This window comes from Thamnophis elegans, chromosome Z (genome assembly GCF_009769535.1).
Source record: "Thamnophis elegans isolate rThaEle1 chromosome Z, rThaEle1.pri, whole genome shotgun sequence".
In the NCBI taxonomy this organism is placed as follows: Eukaryota; Metazoa; Chordata; class Lepidosauria; order Squamata; family Colubridae; genus Thamnophis; species Thamnophis elegans.
In genome coordinates this window covers 110,703,754-110,723,074 of record NC_045558.1, presented here as the reverse complement: position 1 = coordinate 110,723,074, position 19,321 = coordinate 110,703,754, and the positions used below count along the sequence as shown (strand labels likewise).

General features: G+C 41.2%; 2 protein-coding genes across 2 annotated transcripts; both read right to left on the bottom strand.

Annotated features, from left to right (window-relative positions):
* Nucleotides 1–941: 941 nt before the first annotated feature.
* On the bottom strand, nucleotides 942–1,976 carry LOC116521419 (olfactory receptor 5V1-like). Its single transcript, XM_032236093.1, has one exon. It carries the CDS (start codon nucleotides 1,974–1,976, stop codon nucleotides 942–944), a length of 1,035 nt encoding a protein of 344 aa, XP_032091984.1.
* A 12,647-nt stretch (nucleotides 1,977–14,623) lies between these two features.
* On the bottom strand, nucleotides 14,624–19,092 carry LOC116521418 (olfactory receptor 8S1-like). The gene is made up of 2 exons (XM_032236092.1): nucleotides 18,844–19,092; nucleotides 14,624–15,307 (listed from the first exon to the last, which is right to left on the bottom strand). The coding sequence occupies exons 1-2, from the start codon at nucleotides 19,090–19,092 to the stop codon at nucleotides 14,624–14,626; spliced, it is 933 nt and encodes a 310-aa protein (XP_032091983.1).
* Nucleotides 19,093–19,321: the final 229 nt, after the last annotated feature.

The following is a 19,321-nucleotide window of genomic DNA, read 5'->3' as shown; positions in this document are numbered from 1 at the left end:
TGTAGAGATATTTATTTCAATTAACTATTGAATAGATACAAATCCCATTGTTATGTTTTCAGTAACCATATTCAGCAATTTTGTTTAATTTCTTGAAAATATGGAATCAGTTATAATAATGTTCAACTGACATAGGATGAGATTCAGTAACATTAATACATTTCATTTAGGAATGAACAATGGGAAATGATGTAACCAAATAAAATGACTTGACACTTTCTATATTATATTTTCAAATATAAGCTTTTATCCTAAAAGTGTTACAGTGTTTAGCTGTAACATCTCTTCATACATTTCCTTTGAATTGATTTTATGATGCGGTTTCAAGATATGAATATCACAAACAATATTAAAATAGCAAGTATTCAATATTTCTATTTATTAGATTTTGCAATGCATTTTCCCCAAACAGAACAAACAAAAAAATGAAATAGCCCATACCCTAAAATTAATTAATGACAGTAATATCAAACAATATAATGTGGACATTTTAAAAAAATGTATATCATCTATTTGTTTCTAAATTACAATTCAGAATAAACAAAGAGAATGAATATCAATAGCAATTGAAAGATTTATCATGTTTTTCAAGAACAACAATGCTTTCCTTCATTCATATAATTTAGGAACTATTGAACAAATTTAATTAAATATAACTTTCTTTTGACAATTATCAGCAGTATGTCATAAGGCAGAAAAATAGATGAATAAAGAGAAAAAAGAAAGAAAGAAAAGGAAGGAAAAGAAAGAAAGAAAGAAAGAAAGAAAGAAAGAAAGAAAGAAAGAAAGAGGACTTGCACATAACTCGTCTCATGTGCCACATGTTGGCTGATAACATATTTTATACAAGATTTCTTTTGTTCATCTTCTTCCCTATACTGTATAAGTTGAATAAAGCTGATTTAAGACAATTTAATTGGATCCCAACTACTATGGACCAGTTATCTCAGACACATCAATTTCTTCAGAGCCAGTTTCACTTCCTTGTTCCGTAAACTGTAGATTATGGGATTGAGTGTGGGAGTCAAAATATTATATAAAACCCCCACAAGCTGATATTTTTCAAATGAATGAGTAGATGTGGGATTGAAATATGTGAAGATAGCAGAGCCATAAAACAGAATCACAACTAGAATGTGAGATGCACAAGTAGAAATGGCTTTGTGATGCCGTCCTTTGTGGTCGTTGCTCATAATAGCATGAAGGATGAATGCATAAGAGACCAATGTTAAAAAGAAAGGGCTAAGACCTATAAATATGCCAACTGTGAAAATAGCAACTTTATTAAATAATATATCAGAGCATGAGATACTCAATAATGGGGGGATGTCACAGAAAAAGTGACTAATCCTATTAGACTGGCAGAATGACAAACGGAACGTGAGTGTTGTATGGAGAGAAGAATTTACAAAACCACAAACCCAAGATATGGTAGCTAGCTGGAGACAGGTGCATTTAGTCATGAGTCTGGTGTAGACCAAAGGGCAGCATATAGCAAAATAGCGGTCAAGAGCCATGAAGGCAAGTAGGAATCCTTCAGTGCCCATTAAGGCAACAAGGAAATAAAGCTGTGCTATACAATCTGTCAAAGAAATGATGGGACACTGCACCCAAAGACTTGCTAACATTTTTGGTACAGTCACAGAGATATAACAAATATCCAAGAAAGAAAGATTGCCAAGGAAAAAATACATGGGTGTATGGAGAGATCGATTTAACATAGTTACAGTAATTATGAATGAATTCCCTGAAATGCAGATAATATACATAGTAAGGAAAAGGATGGTGAAGAAGTTCCTTCCATGTGTAATATTTAAAAATCCTAGTAATATGAATTCTGTAACAGATGTTTGATTCCCAGTTTCTGATAAGAACATGATGTAGGTTTTCACTAGATATGGAGGGAGAAAAAAGTAGTTATTATCACATTTATGCTTAATCATGGCTCCAGCCAATTTTTTTTTATTACTGTTCATGGTGGAAACTCTTCGCCCCTTTATATACCATTATTTTAGATCCTCAGTTTCTCAGACTAAATACAAATTGTTAGTATTCTGCATTTCAACACTGTCTTCAAGTTTCATTCATTCTCCCATCCTATTTTCATGGCCAGAAGTTTAAGATGCTTTCCCCCTTTCCCATTCATAATAGGATAATTTTGCCTGAAAAAGTTTTAGCTTTGAATCAGAATATTTCATGTTAAAATCTTATCTTAGTCAATATCAGATTCAGTTTCACAATATTTTTAGTATCAATTGTATCATGTATATAATTTTGCCAAGAAACCCACTTTTTTTAGTTAGGAAATGCAAAAGAGACTATTGCTTTTTATAAAAATATAGTTATGTTACAATCTAGGCAGCATTTGATCTATATAATTAAAAAGAACTCTGTTAAGGAAACTTTTGGACTGTTCCTATGAGAAGATTAACTTTTTATCATTAATTACTTTGTCCCTGATGTAGGTCTAATCTCCTTTTATCAACACATACTTAGTGATTTATGTGTTTTTCATCAGTTTTTTTTAACTTAATTTACTTTAAGACATCTTCCCATTACTAAAATGCTGAGAAAGAAATACTGGTGGGCAGTATGGAGTATAAAAGAGAGAAGACTCTGTAGTGAGGTAGCTACAAGGGTGTAGACTACTTTAAAATACAACAACAACAACAACAACAACAACAACAATAATAATAATAATAATATCCCTAATAAAATGTAACCAAACTTAAAACAGTCTTGCCCCAACACTCATTTGATTTGGATATTTCTTATAATAGTATTCATTTGGTTTCCCCTACAGTCATTTTTCTTCTCTAATTGTTAGAACTAATCACTGCATTTCTTTGTGAAATAAGTTAGACATCTAATATTATTATTGTTTAAAACATCAAAGATAGATGTAATAAACACATTTCACTTCCACTAACTGCTTATTTTGCACAAGAAACATTACTCTTGCTTCTTTTGAAGCAGTATGCTGTGGTAAAGCAAAGCAAAAGATTTTCATCTATGCCAATGGATACTTGAGGAGATCTAATTGATGAGAGGTAAAATTAATCAGGGATAAAACAATAATACATTACTGAAAACAATACAATAAAAGAAAAATACATCTATAGGTGACAAGTAGAATTAATTTGTAGCAGCAAATACTTCTACCATTTACCCTCAAGTCTGCCAGTAGATGAAATGCTTGCTTGTCTCCCAAAATCTTGAAAAGGAAGTACAACAGAATAACAGTGTGAAAAAGTTGTATTTGATCTAATAGAAGATAGCATTGGTAAAATAATATGTTACCTATTGAAATGACTCCATGGCATTTAAAACACAGGTTTCTCCCACAGGTTTCAATTTCACAATCATCTCCAAGAGCTTCTGCTCCCAAGTGGGCTTTATGGTTTTCTCAGGTCTCTCAGGATCCAGGTCTTTCTGATATACATTCTGAATACTATGTGATTTGAAGATTCTGCATTTCTATTATTGTTATTGTTATATATGCAAATGTTCCCTGTTACCAGCTCTCTGATTGGCTGGTCATTTGACAGTTGCTTTGGGCTCGAGTATAAATACCCTGACAGTTGCAGGGACGTTTTGAATCGCTGTCATCTCGCAATAAACATCTTACTCTCTGATTCCATGGCTCCTGCGTCCATCCCTCACACACATATACAACCTTGGCGACGAAGGTGGGATCACGATTCCGCAGAGCCTGGACTAAGAATAAAACTAAACAATAAGACAGCCGCAACGCAACCAAGCAAACGCGAACAGAAAATACTTTGAAGACCTGTCAGAGCTGCAGCAGCAGTTGCAACTGCCTCAGGTTTCGCCTCCAATCAAGCCAACCTGAGTAGATCCACAGGCACGGACTCCTTCAGTCAAAGGGATGGGCAACCTATGCTTAACCTTGGCTGGAGCCGTCGCCTCTGCTCAGGGACGAGCTACGAATCGCGTTGGCTCAACCATGGCTGAAGCTGCCTTCTGCCTGCCTCTCTGCCGAGAAGATCTACCAGACACAACTTTAGAGTCTATCTGGTCTACTGTTTGCTACTGTTACAAATGGTATTGTTGCAATAAACAGATACGGTTGCCTAAGAAGCCTGCCTGTCTGCAGCCGTTGCTGCCATCCGTCTCCTCACGACTTTCTATCTGCATAATACAAACTGTCTGCAGCTGCTGCTGCCGGGAGCCTCCGCTGCTCCACCTGCGTTACAAAGCTGCCTACCTCCCAAGGCCACCTGCCTTACAAAGCTGCCTGCCTCCCAGCTCCACCTTCTGCAAGGTTTACACGCTGACTCCACTGCTGACCAACAACCGGGAGAAGCGAGGCCTGGCGCTGGACGGGAAGCTGAAGCACGAAGACACCAACCTGCCTCCAAAAAACCCAAAGTTACCGACAGGCTTGGACTTTCTTTGCACACAAAGCAAATAACTGGGGGGGAAGGAGTGTTATATATGCAAATGTTAGAGGAGTGTTGAGTATGCAAATAACTGGGGGGAAGGAGTGTTATATATGCAAATGTTCCCTGTTACCAGCTCTCTGATTGGCTGGTCATTTGACAGTTGCTTTGGGCTCGAGTATAAATACCCTGACAGTTGCAGGGACGTTTTGAATCGCTGTCATCTCGCAATAAACATCTTACTCTCTGATTCCATGGCTCCTGCGTCCATCCCTCACAACATATACAACAGTTATTATTCCTTTTCACGGGAATCTATGGGTGGAAATTTTGCCATAGTTCTAGCCATAGTTCTATGCTAGCATTTAATAACCATGCAATATATTGTGTTGAGTAACATTTTTTTCTTTAGAAAAGGACCAGGATTCTTTCATCTAGTTGAATATTTTTATTAGTCAATATATTTTCCTGGATTAACTTGTTATATAACACCAAGACTCCTTTTGAACATATAGCTCATAACTTATATGAAGTGGCCTCTTGTTTACAAGAGTTTAGGAAGATTGGTCAAACTTAAGTAGCATCCCTATCTATATGTGTCTGTGTGTGCATGTGCACACATATTTCAACAGTTCAAAAAGTTGTGCATACTTTTTTAATGGGCCTATTCATATATTTCCCTAAACATGAAAGGCTTAAGGAAGAGTGTAGAGCATAAACATGGAGACAGTTTAGTTGACATTTAGACAGATTTTTTTTTAAAAAAAATTCTAAGTATGATTTTAGTATCTCATGCATATGTTTAATAGTGGTACATGATGAAACAAATTTGCATTTATAGCCTTTTTTTAACTGCTGCTGTAATATTTACATCCTTGTTTTCTACCACTGCTACATTTCAGGTGAAAATTCAATTCATATGTGGTGTGCTTCTAGGACACACACACGTATGTATGTATGTATGTATGTATGTATGTATGTATGTATGTATGCTGGTCTTGTTGTATTCAGGTCCTTTCTTATTTAAGATTGAGATTGTCTTGGCAACCTTACCATCTTCAGGCTGGTGTTTTTGGCTTAAAGGGTGGTTGGAGCTGCTGTCTTTCTATAAATCTTAGTGGGGAGGTGTGGAGTGCTGGCTTTGTTTCAGTAAGTGGATTGATTGATTGATTGTGTGGTTATATCATGATTGGTAGATTGGTGCTCACACACACACACGCACACACACACGCACACACACATACTAGCTGTACCTGGCCACGCATTGCTGTGACCCAGCCTGGTTAAATGGAAAAGAAAGAAAAGAGAATGCACAAGTTTCTAATATGTTTAATTTCACAATGCTTGCGGGTATACAATATTCTTTGTTGTTCCATTGCCTGTGCAGATATAGAGATTGTCTGATTTGCTGACTTGAGAACATGCAACATATAATTGTCCATGTGAAAAAAAAATTCAATTTCTGAAAAGATGTTGGACTGTACACATTTACGAACAGCATGCAAAGAAAGAAACATTCCGAGGGTGGTTTCCTCCGGGCATGGTCATGCCGTTGCTAGCAGCAGCAAGGTTTGTAAGGATCTTGCCCACCTGGTGGGCCCTGCCACTCGCTGCACCGGCCATGGCTCCCCCAGCAGAGGCGGCCCCCGCATGGAAATGAGCCACGGTGGCAAGAGCTGCCATGGAAGACGCTCCCGCAGGTCCCAGCCTGCCGCCCTCCAAGCTCCCCATGATGGGCAGCCTCTGGAAAGATGGGCTGGATGGGGACCCTCCAGACATGGGCAGGGGGACCCCAGTGTGGGAGGGAGGCTGGGGGTGTCCCCCATGGGTATAGTGGGGTGCAGTTGGGCGCTGCCATTGTTCAGGCCTGGAGGCTGCTAGGCCAGGTGAGGCTGGTTGGCAGAGATGGCACCAGGTCTGTCAGCCTCGTGGAAGTTGTTGAGCATCTCCTCAGAAGAGCTGCACTCAAGCCGGTGGCCCAGGAGAGCAAGACATCCAGTATCTCACAGGAAGAGAAGTCCTCAGTGTGCGACTTGTCCAGGTCGTCGTAGTTCTCCATGTCTTTGGTGCTGCTGTTTTTGGAGCTGAGGCTGCCCGAGATCTGTGCCGGGGTCATGCTGGTGATCTGGAAGCTGTTCTTCTTCTTCAACTAGACATCTGCCAGACCCCCGATGCCTCCTCCTCCCTGCGAGAGCAGTGCCAGGCTCTGCGGAGGAGGCACTCTGGGAGGGCAGGAGGAGACGTAGATGGTAGTGGAGGCCAGGGGAGGCAGGCTGGGTGGAAAGTCCTCCAAGCTGGCGCTGCTGCTGCTGCTGCTGCCAACAGCTCATCGAGGCAGTATCATGGGCTGTACCATCTTCTTCCTCTCCTGCGCCTCCACCTCTGAGTCACGCTGCTGTGGCTGCTGCGGCTGCTGCTACCTTGGGGGCTGGTGGGAGGAAGACCTGACGCCACCACCGATGACAACAATGCCTCCCTCAGGCGCCATCCCAGCAGGGCTGAGGAGGAGAGGAGGAGGAGGAGGTCGCTGCCCCCGACCCAACTTCCCTCAGTGGCAACAGTGAGAGGAAGTGACCGACGTTCCCTGAGGAGCAGAAGGAGGAAGAACGAGCTGCCCCTGGTGATGTGGATGTGAGGCAGCCCCCACCGGCTGCGGCCCCATCCAGAGACACATGCAGTGGCTGCCCCAGCCCTGCTGCGACTCAGGCTGACACCACCGCCACCTTGGTGAGGCCATAGTTGGCTTGCTGTGAGGGAGGTGGGTGGAGAGCGTGCATGGCCGGTGGGGCTGAGAAAATGCTCCACCTCTGCCTCCTCTGGAGCTCTGCTGGGCTAGGTGGGTGTAAGCCGGCTTAAGGGCAGGGGGAGGTGGCCGAGGGGTGTTGCAGGTGCCGCCCTGCCACAGACAGCAAAGGCCCAGTGGGAGGGGAGGGGAGAGAGGGGAGGGGAAGGCAGAAGGGCTTTGGCTCCCCTTGGCAGAAATGGCCAAAGCTCATTGGAGGAGGTGTGGAAAGGGGAAAGGATGTGGCCGCAGCCCAGCCATACATATAAAGGGACCATCGGGATGAAGCTCGAGAGAGGCCGAACAGTTCCAAATATACTATACTCACAAAATGAATGCTATGGTAAAAGACACAGCTCAATTCCAATGCAATGTTACACAAAATAATTAAATCAAAATGAAAATACATTGAAATCTATGTAAATGCAATATAACAATGCAATCGGAAACATTGAAATGGAATTGTGAAATATTTAGTATAGTGTGTGTTGCTTTTATGTCCAACAGATGGCCCTGGTTTTTAAAAAAGTATGTTTTACCTGTCATAGGTGTGACATCTATATAAAAACATGTGCTTATTCGAATGCAATGTTGTGTCAAAATTTCAAAGCAATCAGTGAAGAACTTTCGGAGATTTAAGATTTTGAACAAACGAACATTTACATTTTTATTTATTTATTTATTTATTTATTTATTTAGATAGATAGATAGATAGATAGATAGATAGATAGATAGATAGATAGATAGATAGATTAGATAGATTAGATAGATAGATAGATAGATAGATAGATAGATAGATAGATAGATAGATAGATAGAACATATTTTAAAGATTTTAATTCCTTGAAATATTGTATATAGCTGTTTCCTAGATTTTAGGAACAAAGATTGTTATTTTTTTCTTGTCAATTTTATTTTTCTTGCTTTAGTTCTTTTGAGGTGCCAGAATCATTAGACGTTGGGATGTACACAAATGTGATAAGTGAATAATCTGTTCACATTTCTGTTTGAAAGATATGAAGGATATCATAAGGATGATATTAAGATAAATGCAAGTCTTCAGTGTTCTAGTCCAGAATTAACCTTTGGGATTATTGAGGGGCAAACCATTGGGATTGTTTTATGACTCTATTAGGTTCCTTTCATTACTAAGTACTGTGATGGAAGTAACAAATGAATTGTCAGGATTCTGATGGATGCCCTAATTAAATCATGAGTCTCGAGTCAAGCTTCAAAAGAAATCCAATAATTTATTAGAAGCTTTATCTCCACACATACCAGTGGTGTGTTGCAGGCGGTACACCCCGGTACAGGTGTACTGGTTCCTGCCCGGAGTACCGGGTACCATTCCAGTATGGTGCTCTGGAGGGCCTACCTGCCTGCCAAGTTTCTTACCTGTATTTGAGCTCTTTGGCACTTCTGCACATGTGCACACAGCGCATGGTGCCTGCCTGATGTCCACCAAACAGCTAGAGTGTTGCGGAGACTTGCAGAGGCTTGCGGAGACATCGCAAGAGGTAAAGATGCATGTGCACACTGCGAGCATGTGCACGTGCACTATGCATGTTCATGTGGTGTATGCCTGGTCCCATTGCAACTGGTACCCACCACTGACACATACTCAAGTGAAGCCAGCTCTGTAATTTATGTAATTTATGGCCCCAATCATGACTCTGTTTCCCCCTCTCCCTCCACGGTGTATCAATCACATTTGCCAACAGGGGAATTTTGTGGGTTGTAGAGACCACTCCCCTCTGGCCACTGTAAGTAACTCTGGGATAGAACCTTAAAAGAGATAAGTCTGGAATGTGCATCTCTCTTGTGCTGCCATGCGGTTTCATCAGTTTCCCATTTCCCCCTTTCCTATGGCAGCTCAAGAGCAGGTCAGGGATGTTTGTGAGTTACTTCGCCTACTTGTAGCATGTTTTAACAGAAGTAGAAGCCATGATAATTATTATTTTTCCTCTTATGGAGAGTTATGAAGCAGAATGAGGTAATCATTCCTAGCATAGTTTGAAATCATATTGATTATAAAAATATTTGGTAGAGCTGAATAAATTGGCCAATTTAGTTTTCTTCTTTCCTTCTGGAAAGAAAAAAGCTTGCTGACTTCAAGCTATTGTCTTGCTTAAAACTACACTTGTAATTTAGTAAAAGTTAAACAGAACCTAGACATAATTGTTATTAGTTAGGCTATTGACATGTAAATATTTTATTTTTTAAAAAATAATGATATTATCACTGACTTCCTTTCATATCCCACTCTTCCTTCTACCCATTCTGGATGGTAATTTAAGTAACAAACTCCATAACACATAATCAATCAACATGCAACAGTTACAGTGAAGCAATACAGTATGATGAGCCAGCATGATCATAAGATATTAATGTTATATTGAAAATGTAATTAGAGAGACATTGCAAAGAAACAATGCCATTGTTTTTCTTCTTCCTATGCCATCATTCTTCCTGTATATATCTTTGGTTTGTCCTTTGTCTTTCATCAGTTATACTCTTTTAAGTTATCTTTCACTAAGCAAAACCATATTGGTTGGAGCCATGAAAATTTCATTCCATTACATTAGACTAGACCAACTGTGAGGCAAAGATGGTATGTTGTGGACCTTATCAGATAAATAATTCTAACTAGTGAGGTGCAGGAAAAGAGCTTTCTCTGCCATTCTTTCCCCACAGGTGAGGCAGGCAGCAATTTTGGAAAGTTGTAAAAATATGGGATCTTGCTTGGAAGCTACAAAAGAGCATGCAGATGTTAGTACCCAGAAAGCTCTTCTACCTACACTATATTGCCAAAAGTATTAACTTACAACTGAATCTGATTATTTGGATGGGTGAGCGAATATTTTTGCAATATAGTGTATCTTTTATTTAATGTTTAATATTAGTTTATGAGTCTTGCCTTTTTAAATTGTAAATTTTATATTCTGATTTTATGTTTCAATATTTTTTATTTGTTCACCTCCTAGAGTACTGTGTTAAGGAAAATGGACAGTTCCAAAAATTCGATAAACAAATAATAAGAAAAGGAAAGGAAATTTAAAGATAGTTGTCATCACTTATTATTCACTGCAAAACAGAAGACAAATGTACCATTTTATTTATATACAAGATAAAATATGCAGAGTAGTATCAAAATATATTTATTTTTACATTTGGCAAATTGAAACTGAAACCTGCTTTACCACTTAGAAAAATGATTTCCGATATTTAAAGCTGGATTCAGAAAACTACATATTTTCTTCTTCCTCCTTCTCCTCCCCCTCCTCCTCCCCCTTTCCTTCTTTTTAACAAGAAAAATTGCTATAAATATGTCCCATCTGTTTAAACTTCAGTAGTCAATATACTATCACATGTTCACTACATTTACAATGCAATTGTATGTTGGTCTACACAGAAAAAGGACCTACAGAGTAGCAACAGTTATTTCCAGATTGAGTGATTACAAAACTGAAAACAGAAGCTAGCATATACAACACAGTCTGTGTTCCCTTTGTAATATTTTTCAGAATAAAGACGATATTTATATGATTATAATGTAACTATAGCAGCAAAAATTGTATTTGCCCAAAATTGCAAATTAAATAAGCTACCAACAGACGAAGAGATAATAAAAAATATATTAGATTGTGCAGAGATGAATAGGTTGATAATGAAAATAAAGGATAAAGAGGAATCGGAATACTTCAAAACATGGGGAAGATTTTTGATTGACTAGAGAAAGGAAACTAGAAAAGAAAGTAGGGAGAAGCTATAGAACCCAGACGATGCACCTTTAAATGAAAAGGGGGGGGGGGAGAAGTGAAAACAGAAAAAGAATACATACATACATACATACATACATACATACATACATACATACATACATATATGTATATATATGTATATATATGTATATATATATTTGTTATATTTATGCTGATAAATAAATAAAGGGAGACTAGTATAGATCTATTTCAAGCTATTTAGCTCTCATCAGCTAGCCATACCCATGTTGGGAATCGAACCTGTGCTCTATTGCCTCTTAGGCAGATGTGTTAACCATTGAGCTACAGAGCTCGACTCCTTATCAGCCAGCCAGGGTGAGAGGTATATATTTAAAGTCACAACCTTGAAATAGATCTATAGTCTCCCTTTATTTATTTATCAGCATAAATATAACAAATGTAACAAAAAGGCAACAGTAAAAAAATATTGGGTTTCTGTCTCTTGTGACGAGCCGAAGACAGAGAGTGGAAGTGTGACCTTCCTCCCATATTTGGGCATACCAGGGGTTGTGACTTTAAATATATACCTCTCACCCTGGCTGGCTGATAAGGAGTCGAGCTCTGTAGCTCAATCAGCGGAACCAGGGTGAAAGGTATCTATTAGATTTTTACAACCCCTGGTAAGCCCCAGTGAGAGATTAGATCACCCTGGTTTCGCTGATAACGGATAAGAGCCTGTGGCCTAATGGCTAAGATCTCTGCCTGGTGTGCCTAGTATGCCATATAGCCCAGGTTCAAATCCCAATAAGGGTATGGCTAGCTGATGAGAGCTAAATAGCTTGAAATAGATCTATACTAGTCTCCCTTTATTTATTTATCAGCACAAATAAAAAAAAAACACTATATATATATGTGTGTGTGTGTATATATATGTGTATATATATATATGTGTGTGTATGTGTGTGTGTGTATACACACACACACACACACATTTATTTACTGTCACTGACCAAAACATGAGTACTACAAAAGAGATGTAAGATAATTGATCATAGCATCATAGCCATCAGTCACCAAAAGCTTAACTAAGGGAAGTTACAGCATTCTCCTCTAATGGTTACAGCTCTTAGGAAAAATTTGGAAACCTGAGAGGTAATGTATGAGGAGCCAAAATATTAAATTTTAGGAAGACTAAGGAGTTCCTTTATTCAAGGAATTATTTGGTGAACAACATAAACTCCTATGAAGTAATGTAACTGTTGAAATGGAGTGAAGTTAAGTACAGCAATCTACAAACATATTGTTCCTGTCTCAATTTATATTCAGGTATTACTAAAACGTTTGTGTTGGTAACATTCAACTGAGTAAAACATAGGGCAATAATTTTTACCCAGATAGCTGAAATACATAAACTTGAAGAATATATCCAAATCCAGGACCCATGAATCCTGCGGGATTGAAATTCAGCAAATGTGTAGCTTCATTACTGGCCTGGAGATTGGAAACCCTGGACATAAACTGATCCCACCCTAGCCTTGCAGATCAATCCCCCCAATAGCCCCTAGAGGGCAGATAGGTGTGGTCAAGTGAACAAGAAATCATAAGTTCCTCCTACTTCCATTGTTTTTTTTCCCCTTGGTCATTTAGATTCTGCAACACTTTGAAAATTATTTGGGGAAATTGCTTTAAAGTACAGTATACCATGAACATAATACAAAACTGAAACTCTGTAAAGCATTTTCAGTATTAAAATTAAAACATTCACTGCAAAAAAAGAATATTATAGAGTTGCATAGATAATAGTAAAATGGCAGCTTGTAAATTAATTAAAAATGGAAAAAAATCTGAAAGAAAACAGTTATCCAGATGAACTGCAAAAGTGGTTTGATTTGTACATCCCAAATACTGAATATATAAACTGATGATAACACATGTTTGTTTATGTGTATATGTATATTGATATGTATATATACAGAGCCGAGGTGGCGCAGTGGTTAAATGCAGCACTGCAGGCTACTTCAGCTGACTGCAGTTCTGCAGTTCGGCTGTTCAAATTTCACCGGCTCAGGTTTGACTCAGCCTTCCATCCTTCCGAGGTGGGTAAAATGAGGACCCGGATTGTTGGGGGCAATATGCTGACTCTGTAAACCGCTTAGAGAGGGCTGAAAGCCCTATGAAGAGGTATATAAGTCTAACTGCTATTGCTATTGCTATATCATTCATTCATTCATCTATCTACCCATTCATTCATCCATTCATTCAATTTCTATAGCCACCTACCTTAACAAAGTGATTCTGGAGGGCTTAGAATTCTAAATTTCTAAAATAGTTAAAATAACTTAAAAGTATTTAAAACAATAAAAACATACACAAAATAAATAAGTATAACCAGTAGCCATGGTGTATCAACTAATAGTAGACCCAAATAACAGGCCCCTTCACGCATTCTGAGGCAAGATACATAGTTAAGTTTTTAAAAGTTTGTGAAATGTAAATAGAGTTGAAGCCATTCTAAAGGGAGAATATTATATAAGGCAGGGGCTGCAGCAGAAAAAGAAACGAAAAACTTTTCTAGCTCCTGTCAGTTGGCAATCTTTGGCTGATGGGAATTCTTGCAGCATGCTCAATCTGCTGAATCTGATCAGACAGGTAAAAAACAATCCCTGAGCTAACTTAGTTCCAAACCACGTAGAAGCCCCCTCTGCATCTGACCTTCTATGGACCAAGAGATGAGACACATGATCTGCTCAAATAGAGGCAAGTCCTCAGAGTCAGGAAGAAAATGCAGCACCAAGTTCAACAAGTTGGATATTTGCTGATAAAAAATAATGTCCACACTTTTAACAGCCATTGTTCAACAGCAATTACACAGGAGAAGCAGACAACTTCTGAACCCACACAAAAGGTTGGAAAACCCAACTTCCCATCTGCATGCCCCTTGAAAACATTTGAACTTAGCAGGATAGAGCAGGTAAAGCCTGTCATAGTTTTTTTTTTAAAAAGCAAAATAATCCTTATTCTGTCATCAAAGGCCAGTGAGCCTCCCTAGGAGTTAATGTATGCTTTAGCAGTATATTTCATCCTCCACTAACTGAGGAGTTTCTAGAGAAATTTCTAGAGAAAGTTTCTAGAGGAGTTTCTAGAGAAAAAGAGAAATAAAAAATGTCAGTTATTAAAAATGTAGGTGAAGTGTCAGATCGATGGAATGAAGAACAGATGAGGAAACAGAATATGAGTGTAGGTAAATAAATAACACTTTCATTAAAATAGATATTCACTATTTATTAGGTTGCATACAAATTTCTCACACAAACGTTTGCACACAAATGGGAAAAGTTTTGTTCTTCTACCAGTTATGATCATCCTCATCAATATCATATTCTTGGGAAAGGTCATAAAATTCATTTGTTACTTTACACAACAACAGATTTTGAGAATTCCCACAGTATACAATAACCATCTGTATATGCTTCATAAATAGATATAGGGATGAATTTTTTAGGGAAAAAACATCTTCCAATACATGTTGTCTGACTCAAACAAAATTTACTAAGTGCAAGCCTGCCAAACTTTACCAATTAAATTCACTTGTTTTGAATTCAACCAATATATTCTACATATACCAAACAATGTGTTTTAAATATATTTCCAAAAGAATACATTCATTTCTCAATTAAATTACCATGGAATGGCTAATTTATCCAACATTCAACTAATTTAAACAGAAGAAGGAATCAAGGGTTTGTAGCCCATTATTTTTTTTATTATTTCCTTCACTTCTCTATTTTTCAGGCTGTAGATAAGGAGGTTCAGCAAAGGTGTTGATATCTTGTACTGAATAGAGAAGAATTCATCCATAATAATTGAGGAGGCTGAGCTGGGCCTCATGTTTCTAAAACAGGCAGTTCTATAATACAAAACCACAACAATAAGGTGAGAACTACAGGTAGAGAAAGTTTTCCTTTTTGCTTCTGCTGAATTCAACTTAAGAATAGTTGAGATGATATGGATATAGGAGAAAAAGATGATAATCAATAAAGAACTTGCAACAAAGCTACCAGATATCAGAAATGCCATCCAATTGGTGGATGTTTCTGTGCAGGATAATGCAAGTAGAGATGAAAATTCACAGCTGAAATCCTTGATAAAATTTGGTCCACAGAAATCTAGCTTCAAAATAGGTAATATGTTTACAAAAGCACATAATAAACCAACTGCCCATGCACCACCCACCAGCCATTTACAAAATGATTTATTCATTATTTGTATATAATGGAGAGGCTTGCAAATGGCAGCATATCGGTCATAAGCCATTGCAGCAAGGACACAATCTTCAGTACCTCCAGTAAGAAAAACAATGAATATCTGAATAAAGCAATCAGAATATGAAATAATCTTTTTGTATTTGTATTTGTATTTGTATTTATTGCACATTTATAGGCCGCCCTTTTCCCTGAGGGGACTCAGGGCGGCTTACAATCAAAGGGGAAAGGGAGTGTAGGACAAATACAAAAAGAGATGTGAGCAAAGGTAAATTAAACAGTAAAACACAACATTCACTCAGCATTCGGGAGGGGCGAAAGTAGACTTATCCCCAGGCCTGACGGGCTAGCCAGTTCTTAAGGGCTGTGCGGAAGGCCTGGACGGTGGTGAGGGTACGAATCTCCACGGGGAGATTGTTCCATAGCGTCGGAGCCGCAACAGAGAAGGCTCTCCTCCGAGTAGTCGCCAGTCGGCACTGACTGGCGGATGGAATACGGAGGAGGCCAACTCTATGCGATCTGATGGGACGCAGGGAGGTAATTGGCAGAAGGCGGTCTCTCAAATAGCCAGATCCACTACCATGAAGCGCTTTATAGGTGGTGAGTAGGACCTTGAAGTGCACCCGGAGATCGACAGGTAGCCAGTGCAGCTCGCGGAGGATCGGTGTTATGTGGGCGAACCGTGGTGCGCCCACGATCACTCGCGCGGCCGCATTCTGGACTAGCTGAAGTCTCCGGATGCTCTTCAAGGGCAGCCCCATGTAGAGCACATTGCAGTATTCCAGCCTGGAGATCACAAGGGCTCGAGTGACTGTTGTGAGGGCCTCCCGATTCAGGTAGGGCCGCAACTGGCACACCAGGCGAACCTGGGCAAATGCCCCCCTGGTCACAGCTGAAAGGTGGTGGTCAAAAGTCAGCTGTGGGTCCAGGAGGACTCCCAAGTTGCGGGCCCTTTCTGAGGGGTGTAAATTTTGTCCCCCCAGCCTGAGTGATGGTATGTTGGTCAAATTTTTGGGAGGAAAACACAACAGCCACTCGGTCTTGTCTGGGTTGAGTATCAGCTTGTTTGCTCTCATCCAGTCTTTAACGGCCTCAAGGCCCCGGTTCATCACGTCCACCGCTTCATTGAGTTGGCACGGGGCGGACAGATACAACTGTGTATCGTCCGCATATTGGTGGTATTTTATCCCGTGCCTCCGAATGATCTCGCCCAGCGGTTTCATGTATATGTTAAATAGTAGGGGGGATAGGACCGACCCCTGCGGCACCCCATAAGTTAGGGGCCTCAGGGACGATCTCTGCCCCCCTACCAACACCGACTGCGACCTGTCCGAGAGATAGGAGGAGAACCACTGCAAAACAGTGCCGCCCACCCCTATCTCCCGCAGTCGTCGCAGAAGGATACCATGGTCGATGATATCGAAAGCCTCTGAGAGGTCAAGGAGAACTAGGATGGAAGCATGGCCTCCATCCCTAGCTCTCCAGAGATCATCAGTCAATGCGACCAAAGCGGTTTCTGTGCTGTAACCGGGTCTGAAGCCAGACTGGAAGGGGTCAAGATAGTTAGCTTCCTCCAAGGTACGCTGAACCTGGAGAGCCACCACCTTCTCAACAACCTTCCCCACAAAGGGGAGGTTGGAGACTGGACAATAGTTATTAAGGACAGCTGGATCCAAGGACGGTTTCTTCAGGAGGGGTCTCACCACCGCTGTCTTAAGCACAGTGGGGAAGTACCCCTCCCGAAGAGAGGCGGTAACAACCACCTGGATCCAGCCTCGTGTCACCTCACTGCTGTTGGCAACCAGCCAGGAGGGACACGGGTCCAGTACACAGGTGGAGGCACTCACAGCTCGCATAGCCTTGTCCACATCCCCAGAGGCAACTTCCTGAAACTCAACCCAGAGATGGTTTGCCAAGTCTTCCCCTTGTGTCCCGGCTGGATCTACTGGGGTGGAGTCCAGGTCCGCTCGAAACCGGGCAACTTTGTCCGCCAAGAACTGGACATATTCCTCAGCCTTACCCTGTAAGGGGTCCCCCGTCTCCCTCCTATTTAGGAGGGAGCGGGTTATCCTAAACAGGGCGGCTGGGCGAGACTCGGCGGACGCTACCAAGGAGGCAATATATGTTCTTTTTGCTGTTCTTAGAGTCCGAATATACTCCTTGGTGCATGCTGTTAAAAGTGCCCGCTTCGACTCGGACCTATCGGACCTCCACGAGTGCTCTAGGCGTCTCCTCCGGCGCTTTATCTCCCGGAGCTCCTCAGTAAACCAAGGAGGCCTCCGGGGGCCGCTGACCCGGAGGGGCCGTAGTGGCGCAATCCGGTCTAGAGACTCCGAAGCTGCCGAGTGCCAGGCAGCGACGAGGGTCTCCACCGAACTGTGGGCGAGGGTATCAGGAATAACCCCAAGCTCCGTCTGGAACCTAACAGGATCCATCAGTCGCTTGGGGCGGAACCAGCTGGTTGGTTCCTCCTCCCTACAGTGGGGGTTTGGCCTCCGGAAGTCTAGCCTCAGTAGGTAGTGGTCTGACCACGACAGGGGTATGATCTCATTACCCCTCAGACCAAGATTGTAACTCCACTGCTCCGAGAGGAATACGAGGTCAAGTGTGTGACCCGCTGAGTGAGTTGGGCCTCGGATTACCTGAGTCAAGCCCATGGCTGTCATGGAAGCCATGAACTCCTGCGCTCCATCAGAGTGTTCACCGAGTGAAGACAAGTTGAAGTCCCCCAGAATCATAAGTCTAGGGAACTCAACTGCCAGCTCGGCTACTGACTCGAGGAGCGAGGGGAGGGCTGCTGCAATGCAGTTGGGAGACAGGTACATAAGCAGCAGACCCACTTGACCCTTGAGGTCCAGCTTCACCAGCAGGGACTCACACCCGACAAGCTCCGGAGCAGGGATCCTACGATTTACTAAAGACTCCCGGACTACAATGGCCACACCGCCACCCCTTCCCTGGGCTCTCAGCTGATGCAGCACCTGAAATCCGGCTGGGCACATCTCAACGAGGGGGACTCCTCCCTCCGTGCCCAGCCATGTTTCAGTAATACATGCCAGGTCTGCGCCCTCATCAGTTATCAAGTCCCGGATGAGGGGGGCCTTATGAACGACAGACCTGGCATTTAGCGACAGCAGCCTGAGACCAGGGTCCTGATTACTCGCGCCATCTGACCTTGGAGTGGGACTCCTAGGGCCGGAAGGAGGGATCTCTATGACACAGCGAGCCCTCCTTCCCCGATGATGGCCTGCCCTAAAGTCCCCGCCATATCTGCCTCTCCCTGTTATGACCGCGATGCTCCGACCCTCTCCCGTGGATATAGCTCCCCCAACCACCCCAATGGCCCCCGCATACCCCGCCAGGTCCTCCGAATCACTCATACCCAAACTCTCACACAAACAGTCCTCACTGAAAAAGTTAAAAACACCAATACAACTATATAATAATAAAAAGTGAGATCATTCATATCATCTCAAGCAATCCCATGCACTCAACATACCGATTAAAAGAGATATAGGAAAAAGTCGCGCAGGTTCACAGCGTCTGTGTTAAGTTCGTAATAGTCCAGAGGTGCCCTCCACCTCTCCTGAGGAGGGTAGCACCTTAATGGGGGCTCCTCTAAGGAGACCAATATCATCCAAGGGGGGGGAGAATGGGGGACAGTAACAGAAAAATCACCCAAAAAATCACCAACAGCTTGGGAACAGTAACAGAAGACAAACACATGTCAAGAAAAGCCAGATGAGCAAGAAAAAAATACATGGGGCTGGGGAGATAACTTGTTACTACTATAATCATCATATTTGCAAATAAAGTCAAAGCATACATCAAGAAAAATGTCAGGAAGAGAAAAGTATTGACTGGATAATTGTATGAAAATCCCAAAAGGACAAAAAAAGTCACTGTGGTGTTCTGATTTTTCATTTCCATTTCAGATATAGTAGAAACTTCAAAATAAGAAGAAAAAATATTTTGCTACATAATACAATTCATTGCACAATTAGATAGGAGGGGGCAGAATACCAGGGAAAAAATTATGAGAGAAACTAATAGTATATTAGGGCCAACACATTTTCAAAACCATCCAAAAGGGAGAAAAAACATTTATTTATCCCAAAGATTTTTTTAAGTTGTATTAATTTCAATATATGTA